Raw genomic sequence first — 22,050 nt, forward strand, 5'->3', positions numbered from 1 at the left:
TTCAAGAAGGTGTTGGTCCTGATCTTTAACCAAAAATTCACTTACTCCACAAATTTGAACCTCTGTGGGGCAATCAATAAGTTATCTTGCATTCACTTAAAGCGGTCTCCCAAATTGGGCTGGACGAGAAACGGCCTTCTGGCCCAGCCCATATAATCAAGAACGGCCTTCGTTTGCCTTGCGATTCTTACTTTGAATCATCGTCGATAATACTACGGATCAAGAAACACCATGTCGGCTGCATCTCAAGCTTTCAGTGGAAACCTTAAGGCACGCGTTTCTTCGCTTTTTATGATTTCATGGTTTTTCTTCATTTCCTCGGGTTTTTTTTTTTACTTATTCCAAATTTCGCTACCAATCTTCGAGTGGCTTGTGAGCGCGTGCCAGGTGTTTGTGAAAATGTGCCTTCACGTGATGCATGCGCAGTATTTGTTTGTTGTTTGTTGTTTGTTGTTTGTTGTTTGTTGTTTGTTGTTTGTTGTTTGATGGGTAATGTCCCTGTTCGAACATGATGCTGATTTCTGCTGTTTTAATTTAGGTTGACTGAAGTAGATTTATCTGAGGTTTTTCTTTGGTTATATAATGTAGTATTAATCTAAGAGCCGGAGGAGGGCTAACCAAAACTTGTCCATACTCTTGCAGAAAGCCCTTGCAGGGCTGAGACGTATTGATTTGGATGGTTTGAGATGGAGAGTTTTTGATGCAAAAGGACAGGTAGAGTACACCTCATGAGACCTAGCTGATATAGTGTTTGGGAGAGCTCTTAGGAAGCACTTCTCAATTTTTTCGTTTGAAATTTTGTGAAGAAAAAGCTGAGAAGTGCATCCTAGAAGCTCTCCCAAACACTATCATACTTTCCACTTCACATTTAGCAGAAGATTACAGTGTATTACCTTTTGATGTAGGTGCTTGGGAGGTTAGCTTCACATATATCAACTGTTGTTCAGGGCAAGGATAAGCCCACATATGCTCCCAATCGGGACGAGGGGGATATGTGCATTATTATAAATGCAAAGGATGTATGTGTCACTGGGAGGAAAATGACTGATAAGTTGTATCAATGGCATACAGGGCAAGTACAAGATGTTACCGTATCTTGTTGCTTTATAGTTAGTTGCATCATGGAGCTGGTATTTTGATGATTATTAATTCCTTTGCTACTCCTGGAGCTTTATGAAATTGGAAAATCTGAAGAGCATACGTAACTTTCATGTGATAAAATTGTATGGAGGAATGCAATCATCCCATGTGCTTACTGCTTACCATTTGTGGCCTTTTGACCATATAGGTATGTAGGCCACCTTAAAGAAAGGAGTTTGAAGGACCAGATGGCCAAGGATCCTACAGAAGTGATTCGCAAAGCCGTACTTCGCATGCTTCCTAGAAACAAACTACGTGATGTGAGTCAGTGTTGTCTTATCAACTGCATTATCTTTATCTGTTCTATGTGGGTATCATCAGTCTATTATATTTTTAAATTGAGGGTGATCGAGCCTTTCTAACACATTAATTTATAACGGGTAAATCTCTCCAAGCTTCTTGATATTACTTGTCGAGTCAAGTTTTAATATAGTGCATACGAATGATGGAATCCTCTAGCTTTTGATTTTCGGTCTATGACTATGAACATGTACTCATCCTCACATGTTTATGTAAGTTGTAATTTGTAAATCCACGTTTTATATCACTCTATCACTCTATCATTTATAAAATCTCCTTTGGGTCTCAATTGTAACACATAAAATCACTTTGAAGTTGATCATGATCCAAAGATACAATGAACACCATGACATCAACAAGAATGCTCCAAAATAAAATTCAATATTCAAAAATAAATAATGTCAAACATGTTCCGGGGTAGGATCCCTTAAATCCAAACAAATAGAAAAAGAAACGAGAAAACACTGCTGAATTCATCTTCTTCACTTGCTCTCTGGTTCTTCGTTGCCTTCTTCACGTTCCAAGCGTGAATGTCGGCTATCCGTTTGGCTCCTAGGTTTTTATTCTATTTTATATGCTCTCAAGAATCCACGGTCCACCTTTCTTTCTTTCTTCAAATTATGCGCAAATATTTTTCTTCCTTTTTTTGTGTAGCGCCAGGACCGTAACTTTCTGCGGCCTTAGCACGACGTCTACTGTCGTGAATCTTTGGGAATTATCGTCTCGTGCTGAGGAGGTAACTTTGTGTTACCGTAGCGCGATTTTTTCAATCCTACTTTATATTTTCTCCGCTAACTCGTGCTGGGGCTGTAACTTTCTGCGGCCCTAGCACGAGTCCTGCCTAAATTATGCATTTTACCACCTTCGAGTCTCGTCTCTCGCCACTTTTACCTATAAATCAACACATTCAAGTGGTAGTGACCAATACACAAACAATGTAGTAAATGCATAAACAGATTCGACAAAACATAAACAATGCGATAATTGACTCAACATGACACACTTAAACATGTGAAATCGACACCTATCAAGGGGTGCTAAAATTTTCTAAAATGTGAACTTTGTAAAACACTCACTTTGGAGATGGACCCTTTAAGGTCCACTATCTTTGAATAACTTGAGCTCATGTTTGCCGCTCATTAATTGAGGTGCAATTAATTTTGTTTTTTCCAACCTTTTAAAATATGCTCCTGATTCACAGGAGTGAAGTGTGTCTGCTATATGATTTATTGGTATCATGAGAGATTTATGTCTATCTTGTATGATCCCCATGTAAATGCTGCTTCTGGCAACAGTATGATGGTCACAAAATTGTGAGATTTGAGTTTCCAGCGCTGGGTTTTATTATTGTCTTTGTCTCGGTTGACACTAAAATTGCCATTTTCATTGGGCAGGATAGAGACAGAAAATTAAGGATATTTGCTGGCAGTGAACACCCTTTTGGTGACAGGTCTCTCGACCATTATGTAATGCCACCAAGACAAGTACGTGAAATGCGTCCCCGTGCCAAAAGAGCTATGATTCGAGCTCAAAAGAAAGCAGAGCAACAAGAACAGGACGAAACAAATACTAAAAAAGGCAAAAGGCGGGACAAGGTGGGATCAATTCCGGAGATCTGAGGTGGCTCTTACTTCAGTATCTGTTCAACACATTGATTCTGGGCTCTGAGTTCATAGATTTATTTGATAAAGAAAAACTGATAACGACACCGGAAATGATGTTCGATTTGTGAGGTTTGTTCGACCCTCGCTTTGAAATTTTAGATTAAAAGTTATGCAGTTGGCAGGACCCATAAGCGGCCAATCCATGTATGTGTTGATGGATAACAAATAAATCATATTGAAAGATTGTCAAAATTTTGCGTGATTCAGTTGTAAATTGTGTTTTAGATGCCTTCTGGTTGCTTGCCCGTTTCTTGAGTGCATTTTTAATTTTGCGTGATTCAGTTGTAAATTGTGTTTTAGATGCCTTCTTGTTGCTTGCCCGTTTCTTTAGTGCATTTTTCTGCTTTGTTGAAACAACTGGTTTTGAGATTCTTAGTGGAATATATAGTTATACTGAAATATTATGTAATTGTGTTGTCGAATGCGTGTGATTTAATTAGATATATTTTGTGACACTCTTACAGCTGACTGCTAAGTGCTATTCCATTTTCTGTGTGTTTTCTTATTTGTTTTAGAATATTATCTTGATCACTGGTAAGTTATGGCATATGTTTTGCAAAAAAACCTTTTATCTCCTTGTGTTTTTTTTTTTTTTTAATCTGATGTTCTGTTTTTTTGGCTTATAATCATGGTGGGATTTGCCATGCCCGATCATATCTTAACCAAACCCTTTGTGTAGCACAATGCTATGCCATACTCCTTGGAAAAACTCGAACGGCCCCAAAACCACACAGGTGCGTAGGAACGTCACGTTGATACATAAAAAGAGGGTTACAATGATTTAATTCAAATCAATCATCTACATATATTATCCATACTAGCAATTGTGCCAAACACAATGCATGTACACAAAATGTAGAAGAACGATTTTTTTTTAATAAAAGAATATGATTATATAAAGTTGAATAATTTATGATTGTGTGACACAGTGGGACAAATTTATACATTCTTTCACTAAAAAAAAAGAAAATAAAGTTTAAAGAAAATTTAAAAATTGAATCAAATTTAAATAAAAAACAAAAGTCTCAACAAACTAAGGGTACATTTGAAAAATTAAAAACATCACCAAAAGTAATTACTATTAACACATCTCTCTTTATTAATAACTAGTGCACCGAAGCACATGCATTGCATATACACAAAATATATTTTTATAAATTTAAATATATTTATAAATTAGGATAGTTGTAATTATAAATTAGGATAATGGGATAGTGGGAGAGGATAAATTTGGAAATCTACTAAAATGACCAAAAGTAGTTTCTCTAATGGGTTTAGCGAGATAAATTTGGAAATCTACTAAAATGACCAACTCGACCTTCAAGACCAGTCATAGAACCAGTATTCCTAGCGAGACAATGAGCCGCATAATTCGTTGATCTACGTACAAAAGCAAACGAACAACAGGGAAGTTGCACTGCTAAAAATCTACAGTCATCCACTATCAGACCCAAACTCGAGACATCGGAGTTGGATTTCTTCAAGGCATTAACGATCAACTGAGCATTCAACTCGACTATAATATTCGAAAGATGCAGCTCTTTGAGCCAGCTTAAAGCATCGTGAATGTTCAAAGCAGTGTTATTAAAACCGGACCAGACCGGTCGGTTCGACCAGTTCGACCGGTCGTCGGTCCGGTCCGAAACTTCACCGGGAACCGGAAAACCGATCCAACCGGTCAGAACCGGTCAAAACCGGTCAAGCACCGGTTGGACCGGTCAATAACCGGAAAACCGGTTCAATCGGTTGAATCGGTTTTTCAAATTTTTTTATTTTTTTTTTTTGAAAATTTGAATTTTTTATTTTAAAAACTTTAAATTTAATATTATATATATATATACATGATTATTTAGAATTTGTACTTCATTAAAAAATTATTTAAATAATTATTGATTTTTTAAAAATTAAATAATTAATTATTTAAATAATTTAGAATTATAATTGACATTTTGAATATATTTACATATTTATTTAGCTTTCAAACTATGACAAATATATATATATATATATTGTCTATTTATATATATTTTTGAGTTTTTAAAATTCAAAATATATTATTTATTAGATTATATTATATAAACGGTTTTTCGGTTTGACCGTCCGGTTAAAACGGTCTGATCGGTTGGATCATTTTTTTTAGATAGACCGGTTCGATCACCGGTCCAATTATGAAAACACTGGTTCAAAGCTTTAGGAGTGAAAGTATCTAGAAAGCAACCATGAATAGCAGCAATAACCAAACCAAAATCATTCCAAACTAAGCAACCAAATCCCATGCGACGAGATCCTTGAAAATCGCAGCATCAACGTTGCATTTGAAACAACTCAATGGCGGTTCACTCCATATGATATTAACTTGTTGTTGCACATTAGAGGGATGGTGGACCGAGCCTAGGTGAGAAGTGAGCCATTGGGATTTTAGCAGGGTGTTAAGGGAAGTGCAAACATTCATTGAAAAGTGAGATTCTATCATAATGTTAATACTCAAATTATGAATTCAATTATCCATATCTTAACACATGAGTATAATTAATGTTATAGAACTGATATAAAAAATCATTAAGGCAATGTTTGGTAGCTTGGATTAAACAAGGATTGCATTATAATCTCATGTTTGGTACGTTTTCAACTATAACTAAGATAACGTAGGGCTCACTATTAAATTACTGTGCCATCTGGAACTTGGAGGACTACAATCCGCTCTACCGAGGTGGTATTAGAAATCTCATGTCTACATTGTTGAGAATTTATGAGATTTTGACATTTATACCCTTTGTCCTCCTTCTGCCCAAATCATTTAATATTATTTAAATATAATTTATAATATAACTAATTTTAACAGTAATATTTTAATTGTTATTAATTTTTACTTAACATTAAAATGAATATTCACATTAGTATTCCTATTTTAATTATAAATAAAATTAATTTTTATATTATTATTAAATGTAATTATTTTTATGTTTTAATTAATATTTTTAGTTATTTTTTTGTGATTTGGAAATTAAAATTAGTGATATTATAATAAAAATAAAAATTAATTATTTAATAATATTTAAATTTAGAATAGGGCAAATTATAACTTATTTAATAATACTTTAATTAATATTCATCATATTTTAATAATTATTAGTATACTATTTATTTACCAATAATATTAATATTGTTATCAATCTTTATTTAACGTTAAAATTAATATTCAGAATATTATTATTATTTTCCAATAAATTCATATTTATATTATCGTTAAATTTAATGATTTTATATATTTTAATTAATATTTTTAGTTATTTTTAGTACGAAAATAATAAAAATGTAATAATGAATATAATAATAATAAATAAAATCTATAATATAACTAATTTAATAATTAATATAATTAATATTAACTATATTTTAATTAATAATAATTTTTAATATATTATTTATTTAACATTAATTAATATTGTAATTGTTACTAATTAAATTTAACATTAAAATTAATATTAAAATTATTTATCAATATTTTAGTTATCAAAATAAATTAATATTTATATTATTATTAAATTTATTATTTTCTATTTTTTATTAATATACGAAAATTATTTTTTGTGGTTTGAATTTAAAATTAATGAAAATTTAATAATTAATATAATATTTAATTTTTTTTATAATGATAAGGGTAAAATGGTAATTTTTTAGTTTATCATTATCTCAATCTCGATATTAATCATTTCAATCAAACACATCATTATTTAATGTAATCCAATCAAATCCTTTCAATAATCTCAATGCATGTTATCCATACATTATCATATATATTGAACCAAACGATGCCTTAAGTCATGCCTCCATATGTGTTCTTTGTTAAATAGTTAATGAAGTGTTTGAAAACATTTGAGACGTAAGTCTGGCATAATTTTCAATGTGATTTAGGTAGTCTTTGCAACCTCTAAAAAAAGTGATTATGAAATTTTTTTAAAGGTTGCAAACACTATCTTATTTATTATACATCAACACATACGTCGTACATGGATTGGCCACTTAGAGCACCCCCAAGGGGCGATCAAGTTGGGCGGTCAAGTCCAACTTGATCGCCCCTTTTTTTCCTCGCCCCCTCGTGGAAGTTTCCGCGTGCGGTCATGTGGGAGGGCTCCGCGTGGTCAAGCCCACCGATCTTTATTTTTTTTAAATTTTTTTTCACGCGGGGCCCATCATTATTGGTTTTCTTTTTAAAAATTTTTTTTTCACGCGAGGCCCACCATTTTTTTAAAAAATAAATGAAATAAATTGTAAAAAAAAATCAAAAAATTTAAGAATAATTAATAAAAATATTTAAAAAGGTCAACAACTATATTTTTTTATTTACTTGTGTCAAGTTTAATTCATGTGTATTTTTTTCATGTTTGTTTTTTTATTTTGGAATATTATGTATGCTTTTAAAATTATTTTTTTATGTTTTAAAAAATATTAATTTTATTTCTTATATTTATGTGCATTTTTTAATGTAATTTTAAATTTAATTAAATTTATTTTTGTTTTGTTATAAATTTGTGTATTTTATTATGTTTTAAAAACATTATTTAATATATTAAAATAATAATATTTCAACGTCACCACTACAAGTCTACAACATCACCACATCATTGTAGAAAATACAATGAAGTTGTAGTGACCCTTACCCGGATCACATACTAAACAGAACTTAGGCATGCAATTAACTTAATTAAACAGAAATCAGAATTCAACTGCGGAAACCATAACATTTATACAATTCCAAGAAAAGAAATCTGTAAATATCCAATAATATACAACCAAATCGAATAGCTGTATAAGCCCAAAACAACAGAATAAAAACCTAAACGAAGCTCCAGCTGATCAACCACTGCCTAGCCCCTCTTGGATCCATCCGCCTCGTCCAATCGCAAACCTGCCCCATGGAATAGGGTGTCCAGAAACACAGAGTACGAGACGTGAGCATAAAACGCTCAGCACGAGAGTATGAGTATACATGCATGCAAAGTGAAATCCCTATAAACTCGAGGTCAAAGATCAGAGAACAAAGACAGACCGGGCCCTGGTATGTAGCACGCTGTGCCATCGCTTCAGGAGGTGGCTCTCATACCAAAATACCAGTGGATATTTCGGACCCAAATAGATAGAAGTCCAACCACTAACAGGATAGGGTAAAACCCTACTATAGACATCTCGAACGAGATAGCTCAATATGCAAATGTATGCAGCATAAATCAATGACATATAAATCATGCAGTCACATAATACATGCATACTCAGTCAGGATATCTCGAACAGTACTTTCGTACCTCAAATATTAGGCAAGTGCTATCAGCTCTAGGTCTACGCCTATAATCCGCGCTACACTGCCAAATGATACTATTATCATTATAGCGCTCTAAAAGCCTTAACTAAGCTAAAGCATACTCCTAAATATTTTTAGGAAGCAAAAGCTATACCTTCGTCCGTCGTTAGCCATTTGCTGTCGATTGCCTCAAAACTAGGCCACAGCTTCGCTACAATGCCTGGACTGCTATGTCATTTCCGGATTCCCGATGGGACACCTAGAATTCCCTAGATCTGGACTAGAAGGCTAAGGAATTGAGAGAGAAAAGGTGATTGGTGCGTCTAAATCTGAATCTCGGCCCTCCTATTTATAGACCACGATCGGAACCTCCGATCCTCGATCAAAACTTCCGGACATCCTCATCTGCCATGTGTCAAAATATCGTTGGTTGCCTTCGGATAGGGGTGATCGGAGCTTTCGATCCTGCCACACGTCATGCCTGACGTAATACCATCGGAGCTTTCGATCACCTTCGGAGCTTTAGATCCGTCCGATACCCAATTTGTTTAATTAGCATTGATTAATTTCTTAATCACTGATTTTGGGTACGGGCTACTACATTCTCCCCCACTTAAGATATTTCGTCCTCGAAAATAGATTTTAAGTACTGAATGTAAAAACAACATGCAGAAATATTCTTTATTCAAATCAAACGTTCACAGAGTTTACAAATGAATACAACTCAAAATGAAATCAAAACAACTCAGGATGTTCTGCACTCATCCTGCCCTCAAGCTCCCAAGTAGCTTCCTCAGTTCCTCCTCGCTGCCACTGAACCAAAACTAGAGGAATGACTTTGTTCCGCAAAACCTTATCCTTATGATCCAGGATACGAATAGGTTTCTCAACATAGATCAAATCCTTATCTACTTTAACTTCAGTCGGCTGCAGAATATGAGACGGATCTGCCACATACCGTAGCAACAGAGATACTTGGAACACGTTGTGAATACTGGACAGATACGGTGGCAAAGCCAAACGATAAGCCAAATCGCCAATGCTCTCAAAGATCTCAAACGGACCGATAAATCTGGGAGACAACTTGCTCTTAAGGCCAAATCTGAGAATCCTGCGGAAAGGTGACACCCTCAGAAACACTTTCTTCCCAACATCAAACTGCAAAGGCCTACGCTTAGTGTTAGCATATCTGGCCTGACGATCCTGTGCGGTCTTAATCCATTTCTTGATCTGATCAACAATATCTACTGCCTGCTGGATAAACTCTGGTCCCTCAGCCTGTCTCTCCCCCACTTCTTCCCAGAAGAGTGGAGTACGACAACGCCGCCCGTACAACGCCTCAAAGGGTGTCATCCCAATGCTAGTATGATAGCTGTTGTTGTACGCGAACTCGATCAATGGCAAATGATCATGCCAGGCTGAACCAAAATCCATAACGCACGCTCGAAGCATATCCTCCAAAGTACGAATAGTGCGCTCTGACTGACCATCTGTCTCCGGATGATAGGCAGTACTCAAACTGAGAGTAGTACCCATCGCACGCTGAACACTCCCCCAGAACCTAGAAGTGAACCTGGGGTCTCGATCGCTGACAATGCTCACAGGCACTCCATGAAGTAGAACGATCTCCTGAACATAAAACCATGCCATGCGATCCACAGAGTACTCTCGACTATAGGCAATGATATGCGCTGACTTGGTAAGTCGGTCCACCACAACCCAGATAGCATCACAATTCCTCGAGGACATCGGCAAATGGGTCACAAAATCCATCGTGATAAACTCTCATTTCCACTTAGGAATAGGCAGACTGTGAAGCAAACCTCCAGGTCGTCGGTGTTCTGCCTTGACTTGTTGACACACCAAACATCTCGTAACATACTGATACACACTGCGTTTCATCCCCTTCCACCAAAACCGAGTACGTAGATCCTTGTAAATCTTGTTGCTTCCCGGATGAATACTCAGCTTGGTGCAATGTGCCTGAGACAAGATCTCCTCTCGCAACTCTTCATCCTGCGGAATCACAAGTCTACCAAACAAACACAGAAAATCATCTGATTGATAGTGAAATCCAGACGAGTTACCCTCATTAGCTAGACGAGCTAAACGTTGGGTCTTCGAATCAGACATCTGAGCATCCCGAATCCTCGAATACAAAGCTGGCTCAGATAGTATCGCAAACATCTGGATACTCTGCATACCTTTCTTATGCTTGAAGGTATACCCTGAAGTACAACAGTCACTGATCGCACTAGACATCGAACAAGTCTGCAGTGCAGATAGTCGCACCTTGCGACTCAAAGCATCAACGATGAGATTAGCAACTCCCGGATGGTACTTAATCTCGCAATCATAGTCCTTAAGCAAGTCCATCCAACATCTCTGCCTCATGTTTAACTCCGCCTGAGTGAACAAATACTTGAGACTCTTGTGGTCGGTGAAGATCTCAAATTTCTCGCCATACAGATAATGACGCCAGATCTTCAAAGCGAACACAATGGCTGCCAATTCCAAATCATGGACTGGATAGTTGTCCTCATGAAGCTTCAGCTGTCTAGAAGCGTATGCAATCACATGTTCATTCTGAGTCAGAACACAGCCTAACCCCTGAAGAGAAGCATCTGTGTAAACCACATACCCTCCAGATCCTGACGATAATGCCAACACCGGCGCAGAAGTCAACCGTCGTCGAAGCTCACAGAAATTCTCCTCGCACTCGGAGGACCATTCGAAATCCACACCCTTGCGGGTAAGCTGCATCAATGGTCGAGCTAACTGAGAGAAGTTCAGAATGAAGCGACGATAATATCCTGCTAGACCCAGAAAACTACGGATCTCAGCAACTGTCGTCGGATGCGACCAATTAAGCACATCCTCAATCTTGCTTGGATCAACAAAAATTCCCTCTCTGGATATAATATGGCCAAGAAAGACCACTCGATCCATCCAGAACTCACACGTACTCAACTTGGCGTACAATTGCTCATCCCGAAGAGTCTGCAGTACCAACCGCAAGTGAGTAACATGCTCATCCGCATTACGCGAATACACCAAGATGTCGTCAATGAAGACCACGACAAACTTGTCTAAATACTCCCTGAAGACACGGTTAATCAGATCCATAAATATAGCTGGCGCATTAGTCAATTCAAATGGCATCACTAGAAACTCGTAATGCCCATAGCGAGTACGGAATACAGTCTTGGCTATATCCTGATCTCGGACTCTCAACTGATGATACCCAGATCTCAAGTCAATCTTGGAGTAAACTGAAGTACCCTGCAGCTGATCAAACAAATCATCAATGCGAGGCAACGGATACTTGTTCTTCACAGTAACTCGATTCAGCTGTCGATAGTCAATGTACAACCGCATAGACCCATCCTTCTTCTTTACAAAAAGAACAGGAGCTCCCCAAGAAGATACACTAGGACGAATGTATCTCTTGTCCAAAAGATCTTGTAACTGATTTTTCAACTCACGCATCTCTGATGGAGCCAGACGATACGGTGCTCGAGAAATAGGAGAAGTACCCGGCATCAACTCTATGCCAAACTCGACTTCTCTAGCAGGAGGAAAACCCGGAATCTCATCTGGAAATAGATCTGGGAATTCATCCACAACAGAAATACTCTCTATCCCAATACTCTCAGCGGACAAGTCAACTGCATAGATAAGGTAGCCTTCCCCGCCAGACTCTAGAGCTCGACAGGCTCTCAAAGCTGATACCAAAGGCATCGGGGGTGGTGCTCCCTCACCATAGAAAAACTAGCTATCACTCCCCACCGGATGAAAGCGTACTAATCTCTGATAGCAGTCCACTGAAGCTCGATAGGTAGTCAACATGTCAATTCCCAGAATACAATCAAAGTCATCCATCGCCAGTACCATGAGATTCGCTACCAGAATGTTCCCTTCTAACTCTAAAGGGCAATCCATTACTAGACGCTTGGCCAAATCAGATTGACCCGTCGGAGTAGAAACAGAAACTATTACGTCTAGTGCAATGCATGGTAACTTATGCCTCTTAACAAAACGTGAAGAAATGAAGGAATGAGATTGTAACGCTCCATTTTTATCTTAAATGAGTTTATTTGAGTTAATCGGAGATTGCAGAGTTCAAGAGCCGATTTGATTTTGATCAGGGTCCTTTTTGCAAATTTTGGAAATTTCAGGGACTAAAATGCAAATTTGGGATTTTATATATTATCTACACTTGTATTGACTTTTCTCATCATCCTCCTTCCTCCTCCCAACCGAGATACTCCATTAGAGACGCCCCATATCTTGCTCAAGCTTCCAGATTTCATTCCGAGCTCGATCCAGCCGTTGAAAATTATTTCTGAAGGCAGATTAGTGATCACTGCAGTAAGAGCTCCGTTATACCGTAAGTATTTCTCCGATCGGATATGTTTTGTTTTTCGGATGTTGTTAGAATCGATTTAGATTCTAGTATGTTGTTCTTGGCGGAGTTCTGATCGTTTATATTCTGTCAGTTTTGAATTAGAACGACGTTCGAATTTGTTATGATTTTTGGAAGCCATTTTCGAAAACTTGGATTTTGAGGTTGATGGGTTTGTCTTGTTATTGTTGTTTTGAGCATGGATATGAGGTTATATCGTTATTGAACTGCTGTCTGCATTTCTGGTTTGTTCAGTTTATAGTCGTTATGCCGTCGGATTGAGTTTTGAGATTTCGAACCATTTGAGTTGTTGTACTTTGGGCTTTGAGTTGTTCGATGTTGTTGATCATCTTTTGTATCTGAACAGTTTTGTTTAGAGTTGTCAAGCCCGGAGTTAACAGCATTGGTCGTCGAGATTTGGGCGAAGAATGGTAAAGAGATTTACCTTGAACCGCAGTTGTTGTTTAGATTGTTTAGTGTTTGATACAATCTTTTGGTTGTAGCTTATCCAGAGTTGGAGCTACTGCATTGAAAGGTAAAAGCAGTCATCGTAGCGGGATAGCATACTCGGGACCGTTGGTTCTCGAGTTTTCCTTTCAAATCACATATTGCATCTACACTTGTTCTAGCATGAGGAACTTGTATTTTGTTGATTGATTTTGCTTTTGACTATGTGGCTTATATTTTATGTTTCTGCTATGCATTCATCTTGAGCCTACATTGATTTCAGCGGGCAGAACCGCCCTTTTTGTTTGGATGTTTGGGAACTATGATTGAGTGGCCTAGGTCGTAGTCGTTTCGCCTAGTGCTAGCATACTCATTATAGTTGCTCAAAGTCTAGAGGAGTGGGATACGTGGCACCACTTCGATTGGGAGAGTCGGTAAGTCATAACGTGATATCATCCTCGGGATCCCAAAAGCACAGCATCAATCCCTCGTTTATCAGATTTGATATCCCGGTTTAAAGACATGCATTTTATTTCATTGTTATTGATTACGTTGTTGTCTTGAAAGCATGTTTATTTTTGTAATACTTGATATGTTGCTTTTACTGGGATTATCATTCTCACCGGTTATCCGGCCGTTGCTTTGTTTTGTATGTGTACTTTGTAACAGGTGGGTCAGGAACAAGTCAGAAGAGACATGGTTAGCTTCGAGGGAAAGATGTAGAAGTGAGACTCGGTTTAGAATTCGATTTCAGCATGCCAATCAAGTTTATGTTAGAACATGTTTAGTTATCGAACTTCATCGTTATATTTTTGTTGCATGTTCTCGACTTTGGTTTGGTTGTTGAACTCCAAAAATCATGTTTTAATTTGAGGAATCAAGTTTGTAACGCATGTTTATGTTTTGAAATATTGTATGGCTTGATGTTCTTGATTTTGGCAATTTATAGCACCAGAGCAGCCAGGGAGGCGCGCCCGCGCGCCTGCGCCTCTTTCCGGGCAGGGCGTCATGCGCGCCTGCGCCTCGGAAGGGCGCGGCTGCGCATGAGCCAGGGCGCCGTGCGCGGCCGCGCCTGATGAGGCGCGGCTGCGTGGGCCCTTTAAAAAAAATTGTCTTGGCCTTTCCTTGCTTGTTAGTTAGTTTACTCCTTTATTAGATGTTTAGAACCGAGGTCTCACATTAAGTGGTATCAGAGCGTTAAGATTCTTGGTCGAACTAGAGTGAGCGGGGTAGATCGAGTCTGCGTGTATTGGCTCCTCGCATGTGTTTGAATTATTTAACTGTGTACTTAATTCCATGCGAGCATGCTTTATTATTGAAAATTATTTAATTACATGGTTATGTGATTTAATTTATAAAGCATGATCTACTTGAGATATAATTGTTTCTGTTATCGACTGGTATCCGGTATTCCAAGCGGTTGTAATGGCACTGATTGTAGCGATTGAGATATCTCGTGTCCTAACCTTTGATTATCAGATGGGTCCTCGTCGAGTGATAAACAGAAACATACCGCCAGTTATCCCTACAACTGAGCAAGCTAGTACTGAAACGGTTGAGATGGATGCTACAGCGACGCCTATGGAAACCTTGCTGAAGAGGTTTCAGTCGTTCAATCCGCCGTTGTTGTTGGGTTCAGAAAATCCAGTTGACTGTGAGAGTTGGTTGGATGATATTGATCAGTTGTTCGATTCCATTGACTACACCGATGACAGCCGAATCAGGTTAGTCATTCATCAGCTTCGTGGGGTTGCTAAGAGCTGGTGGATCATGACGAAGAAAGAAATGGAGAGTAGAGGTACGGAAGTTACGTGGACTCTTTTTAAATCTGAGTTTTATAAGCGGTTTTTCCCTATCTCGTATCGCAAAGATAAGAGAGCAGAGTTTGCCAATCTGAGGCAAGGGAATCTAAACATTGAAGAGTACGTAGCCAAGTTTGATAGTCTGTTGCGTTTTGCACCGCTAATTGCCGGAGATGAGGAAGCAAAGGCTGATCAGTTCATCAATGGTTTGAACCCCGATGTCTTCACGTTGGTGAAAACCAACAGGCCTAACAACTTTGCGGATGCCATGAATCACACAAAGGGAGCAGAAGCAGGCTTGTGGAGGCAAAGAGGTAATCACGTGGCACCTCAGCAGCAGAGACAGTATCAGAATCAACCATCTCAATATCAGAATCAGCCACCTCAGCATCAAAACCAGCAGCAGAGGTATGAAGGTGGAAGCAGTGGGGGAAACAGAAGGGATCATTTTAAGGCAAGAGGGAAACAGTTTAAGAGGCAGGGGAACAGTTCTTCTAGTTCCAGTGGTTTGAAGCAATTCGGTTCAGGACAGAGTTCTGGATCATCATCCTTGTACTGCAGCAAGTATGGGGGAAGACACTCACCGGATCAGTGTGTGGGAGTCTTCGGTAATTCTAACACCTATCAGCAACCGGGACACTTTTCTAAGGTGTGCCCTCAGCGTTTTAGAGATCGAGCTCAGAGTGGGAGTTCATCTCGACCTACAGCTCAGCCTGAGAGGCAGTCTTTTGCAATTCACTGTTTCCAGCCCCAGCAGCAGAACAGACAGGGAGGTAACCCTACTGCAAACCAGCCCCCGAGACAGCAGGCACGAGTTTTTGCCTTGACAGAGGATCAAGCTCAGGCAGCACCTGATGATGTTATAGCAGGTAACTGTTCGATTTTTGGTCATTCTGCTCATGTTTTGATAGATACAGGTGCTTCCCATTCCTTTATCTCTGAGAAATTTGTGTTATTGCATGCTTTGCCTACTGAGTTGTTGCCTACAGTAGTAGCTGTTACTTCACCTTTGGGTGGAGGAATTGTTTCTGTTAGATTAGTCAGGAACTGTGAACTGTGTTTTGAAGGAAATATGTTAGAATTCGACTGTATTGTACTTGGACTGTCAGATTTTGATTGTATTGTTGGTATAGATGCTTTAACCAAGTACAGGGCAACCGTCGATTGTTTTCTGAAAGTTGTCAGGTTCAGACCTGAAATGGCAGACGAGTGGAAATTCTTTGGTAAGGGTTCTCGATTTAGAATTCCTTTGATTTCAGTGTTATCTATGACTTGTTTTCTACAGAAAGGTGCAGAATGATTTTTGGTGTATGCAGTTGATGTACTGAAATCTAGCCCAGCTTTGGTAGATTTACCGGTGGTTAGAGAATTTGCTGATGTGTTCCCGGAAGATGTTCCTGGTTTGCCACCTATTCGAGAAATCGAATTCAGTATTGAATTAGTGCCAGGTACTCAACCTATTTCAAAAGCTCCTTATCGTATGGCACTTATTGAATTGAGAGAGTTGAAGGAGCAGCTTGAGGATTTGATTGTCAAGGGATACATCAGACCTAGTGTATCGCCTTGGGGTGCTCCTGTGCTTTTTGTTCGGAAGAAGGATGGTTCTATGCGGCTCTGTATCCACTACCGCCAATTGAATCAGGCTACAGTTAAGAACATGTATCCTTTACCCCGAATAGATGACCTTTTTGATTAACTGCAGGGTTCTTCTGTCTACTCTAAGATTGATCTGAGGTCAGGTTATCACCAGTTGAGAGTGCGAGAGGAAGACGTTCCTAAGACCGCATTCAGAACGAGGTATGGTCATTTCGAGTTTATAGTCATGCCATTAGGTTTGACTAACGCTCCAGAAGTTTTTATGGGTTTGATGAACCGTATCTTTCAGCGTTATTTAGATGAGTTCGTCATTATCTTTATCGATGATATTCTTATCTACTCGAAGAACCGTACTGACCATGCAGAGCACTTGAGGACCGTATTGCAGATTTTGCGAGTTGAGCAGTTGTTTGCCAAGCTGTCTAAGTGTGAATTTTGGTTAGATCGAGTTGTCTTTCTCGGTCATATTATTTCTGAAGATGGGATTTCTGTCGATCCCAGCAAGATTGAAGCGGTTATGAATTGTCCTAGACCTACTTCAGTGCCGGAGATCCGAAGCTTCATGGTTTTAGCTGGTTATTACCGTCGTTTCATCGAGGGTTTCTCGTCTATTGCCAAGCCCATTACCCAGCTGACTCAGAAGAATGCGCCTTTTGTTTGGACTCCAGATTGTGAGGCTAGATTTGTTGATCTGAAGAAGAGACTGACCAGTGCTCCAATTATTTCTATTCCGAAGGGTACTGGAGGTTTCACAATTTATTGTGATGCTTCTAACCGAGGCTTGGGTTGTGTTCTTATGCAGCATAAGCATGTGATAGCATATGCATCGAGGCAGCTGAAACCGCACGAGACTCGTTATCCGGTTCATGATCTAGAACTAGCTGCGATTGTATTTGCTCTGAAGATCTGGCGTCACTATCTTTATGGTGAGTTTTTCGAGATCTTTTTTGATCATAAGAGTCTTAAGTACTTGTTTTCATAGGCAGAGCTGAATATGAGACAGAGAAGATGGCTGGACTTGTTGAAAGATTTCGACTGCGAAATCAAGTACTATCCGGGGAAGTCTAATGCAGTTGCAGATGCCTTGAGCCGAAAGCTTTGTTCTTTATCTCTTTCTACTATCGGTGTTTCTCAGTTGATCGATGATTGTTGCACTTCTGGTTTAGAGTTTGAAACAGATAGGGAGACTATCAGAGTATTTGCTATTCAAGCCGAGCCGGAGTTGTTTGTTGCAATCAGAGAAGCACATAAGTCTGAGCCGAGCATTCAGATTTCAGTAGAGAAAGTTAGATCGGGACATCAGTCTGAATTCCAGGTTAGAGATGATGTTTTGTTTGTGAATAACCGTGTTGTTGTGCCTGATATTTCGGAGTTGAGACAGCGTATTCTCCGAGAGGCTCATTGCAGTCGGTTTAGTATTCATCCTGGAGGTCGTAAGATGTACAACGATCTGAAGATTCAGTTTTGGTGGAAGAGAATGAAGAGCGACGTAGCGAGGTTTGTATCTCGGTGTTTGAATTGTCAGCATGTGAAAGTAGAGCGGAAACGACCAGGAGGTCTGTTGCACAGTCTATCTGTTCCTGAATGGAAATGGAATCACATTTCTATGGATTTTGTCACGAAGCTACCACGATCCGTTCGAGGATGCGGTGCTATTTGGGTAGTGATCGACCGATTGACAAAGTCTGCTTGTTTTATTCCGTACAGGATGATGTATCGTCATGATCAGATGGCTGAGTTGTATGTTAGCAATGTTGTGAGATTGCATGGGGTGCCGAAGTCGATCATTTCAGACAGAGACCCTAGATTCACTTCGCACTTCTGGCACAGTCTTCAGGAGGCACTTGGTACTCGATTGCATCTGAGTACAACTTATCATCCGCAGACAGATGGACAGTCAGAACGGACTATTCAGACGTTAGAGGATATGCTGCGAGCGGTAGTGCTAGACTTTGGCACTAGTTGACAGGATTCTTTGCCTCTTGTCGAGTTTTCTTACAACAACAGCTTCCAAGCGAGTATCGGTATGGCGCCTTTTAAGGCATTGTACGGTAAGAAATGCCAATCTCCACTGTTTTGGGATGATTTGTCCGAGTCACCATATTTGGGGCCGGATATGCTTCGAGATATGGCAGAGCAGGTTAAGATCATTCAGACCAGAATGAAGTCAGCTCAAGATAGGCAGGCGAAGTATGCGAATGTCAGGCGTAGACCTCTGAGTTTTGATCAGGGAGACCGAGTCTTTCTGAAGATTTCACCTTTCAGAGGCACTGTTAGATTTGGGAAGAGATGAAAGTTATCTCCGAGATTCATCGGTCCGTATGAGATTCTCGAGAAGATAGGCGATATTTCCTACAGACTTGCACTTCCTCCGTCTTTATCTGGTATTCACGACGTTTTTCATGTCTCTATGCTGCAAAAGTATCATCCAGATCCTTCTCATATCCTTCAGCCTGATGAAGCCGAGTTAGACGAGACTCTGAGCTATTTTAAACGACCGATTCAGATCCTTGATCATAAAGAAAAGCAACTCAGAACCAAGTTGATTCCGTTGGTGAAAGTGCAGTGGAGCCGTCACGGAGTCGAGGAAGCGACTTGGGAGACAGAATCTGACATGAGACAGCGATTTTCGGAGTTATTCGGATGACGTGAGTTCTTCTTACTGTCTTTAGTTCTTTATTCTATCTTATGAGTTGTGGTTCTCGTTGATTTCGAGGACGAAATCTCTTCTTAGTGGGGGAGAATTGTAACGCCCCATTTTTATCTTAAATGAGTTTATTTGAGTTAATCGGAGATTGCAGAGTTCAAGAGCCGACTTGATTTTGATCAGGGTCCTTTTTGCAAATTTTGGAAATTTCAGAGACTAAAACGCAAATTTGGGATTTTATATATTATCTACACTTTTATTGACTTTTCTCATCATCCTCCTTCCTCCTCCCAACCGAGATACTCCATTAGAGATGCCGCATATCTTGCTCAAGCTTCTAGATTTTAGTCCGAGCTCGATCCAGCCGTTGGAAATTATTTCTGAAGGCAGATTAGTGATCACTGCAGTGAGAGCTCCGTTATACCGTAAGTATTTCTCCGATCGGATATGTTTTGTTTTTTGGAGGTTGTTAGAATCGATTTAGATTCTAGTATGTTGTTCTTGGCGGAGTTCTGATCGTTTATATTCTGTCAATTTTGAATTAGAGCGACGTTCGGATTTGTTATTATTTTTGGAAGCCATTTTCGAAAAGTTGGATTTTGAGGTTGATGGGTTTGTCTTGTTATTGTTGTTTTGGGCATGGATATGAGGTTATATCGTTATTGAACTGTTGTCTGCATTTTTGGTTTGTACAGTTTATAGCCGTTATGCCGTCGGTTTGAGTTTTGAGATTTTGAACCATTTGAGTTGTTGTACTTTGGGCTTTGAGTTGTTCGATGTTGTTGATCATCTTTTGAACAATTTCTTTTAGAGTTGTCAAGCCCGGAGTTAACAGCATTGGTCGTTGAGATTTGGGCGAAGAACGGTAAAGAGATTTACCTTGAACCGTAGTTGTTGTTTAGATTGTTTAGTGTTTGATACAATCTTTTGGTTGTAGCTTATCCAGAGTTGGAGCTACTGCATTGAAAGGTAAAAACAGTCATCGTAGCGGGATAGCATACTCGGGACCGTTGGTTCTCGAGTTTTCCTTTCAAATCACATATTGCATCTACACTTGTTCTAGCATGAGGAACTTGTATTTTGTTGATTGATTTTGCTTTTGACTATGTGGCTTATGTTTTATGTTTCAGCTATGCATTCATCTTGAGCCTACATTGATTTCAGCGGGCAGAACCGCCCTTTTTGTTTGGACGTTTGGGAACTATGATTGAGTGGCCTAGGTCGTAGTCGTTTCGCCTAGTGCTAGCATACTCATTATAGTTGCTCAAAGTCTAGAGGAGTGGGATACGTGGCACCACCTCGATTGGGAGAGTCGGTGAGTCATCACGTGATCTCATCCTCGGGATCCCAAAAGCACAGCAGCAATCCCTCGTTTATCAGATTTGATATCCCGGTTTAAAGACATGCATTTCATTTCATTATTATTGATTACGTTGTTGTCTTGAAAGCATGTTTATTGTTGTAATAATTGATATGTTGCTTTTACTGGGATTATCATTCTCACCGGTTATCCGGCTGTTGCTTTGTTTTGTATGTGTACTTGGTAACAGGTGGGTCAGGAACAAGTAAGAAGAGGCATGGTGTAGCGACCCTACCCGGATCCACTACCTAATCAGAGTTAAGAGCATAATTAAACATGCATTTAATAAATTGCTGCGGAAGACTTAAATAAAAACAAACCGGCAGAATACAACCGGTTAAACCAATTCGATTTATACAACCAAATCGAATAAATAGCCTAAAGGCAAAACATACAGCAAATCCTGCTGTCTTCACTGGTCACTGGCTACTCCAAGCTCCGGGTGCTCAATCCTGCACCTACACCTGCCCCGTCGAATGGGGTGTCCAAATACACAGAAAAGACTGGACGTGAGCTCTAAGCTCAATACGAAAGCACTGGGTAAAACATACAAATATGATGCATGCAAATGATAGGTATCCATATCTGGGATAACTGTATATAACTGCTTAGTAATGGTGCCTAGGATATGAGTGGTACAACCCGGGGAGCAAACCCTGCGTACACTGCTCATTCCTACAGGACGTGGACCGTGTCCCCAGATGCTAGCCACCCATGACCCGTCAGTCAATAGACCCTAGACATCAACCGTCCAGACAGGGCTGAGCGGCCCTACGTGGCTCATCTCACAAAGATGGATAGGCACAATATGATATGCACGTGCTGCATAATAAATGACATACAAAATGCAACATATAAGCATGCAAAACCCACTGGCTATCTCAGTCTGTACTTGCGTACCTTACTACAGGCAGTCCTAGCAGTCCCACTCTAGGTTCCCAGCCTATATCAGCTCTACAATGCAAATATCCATGCATCATTATTTAAGCTCTAAAAGCCTTAACTAAGCTATTGCATACTCCTAAATAATTTAAGGAGACCATAGCTATACCTGCGTCCTTCGTCAGCCCGCTGATGACAATTGCTTCAAAACTAGGCCACAGCTCCGCCTCGACGCCTGGATCGCTATGCCACTTCCAGATTCCCAATAGGATGCCTAGAACTCCCTAGATCTGAGTTAGAAGACTTAGGAATCAGAGACAAGAGAGGAAAAGGTGCACTTTGAAATGAAATATCGGCCCCCTATTTATAGACGGAGTTCGGAACCTCCGAACCCGGTTCGGAACGTCCGAACACGATCGGAACCTCCGATCCTGTCTTCGGAGCGTCCGATCGCCCCAATATTACGTCAGCCATGACGTCACCTTGCTGACGTAAGATATGAAGTGTG

The 22,050-nt window shown here is 39.4% G+C and overlaps 1 protein-coding gene across 1 annotated transcript; it reads left to right on the forward strand.

Moving 5' to 3' along the window:
- The first annotated feature begins 130 nt into the window (after window positions 1-130).
- LOC140892040 (uncharacterized) lies at window positions 131-3,310 on the forward strand. Its single transcript, XM_073300779.1, has 5 exons — window positions 131-270; window positions 643-714; window positions 906-1,072; window positions 1,289-1,400; window positions 2,835-3,310. The coding sequence occupies exons 1-5, from the start codon at window positions 232-234 to the stop codon at window positions 3,057-3,059; spliced, it is 615 nt and encodes a 204-aa protein (XP_073156880.1). The 5' UTR covers window positions 131-231; the 3' UTR covers window positions 3,060-3,310.
- The last annotated feature ends 18,740 nt before the right edge of the window (window positions 3,311-22,050 follow it).

Source organism: Henckelia pumila, chromosome 3 (assembly GCF_033568475.1).
Source record: "Henckelia pumila isolate YLH828 chromosome 3, ASM3356847v2, whole genome shotgun sequence".
In the NCBI taxonomy this organism is placed as follows: domain Eukaryota; kingdom Viridiplantae; phylum Streptophyta; class Magnoliopsida; order Lamiales; family Gesneriaceae; genus Henckelia; species Henckelia pumila.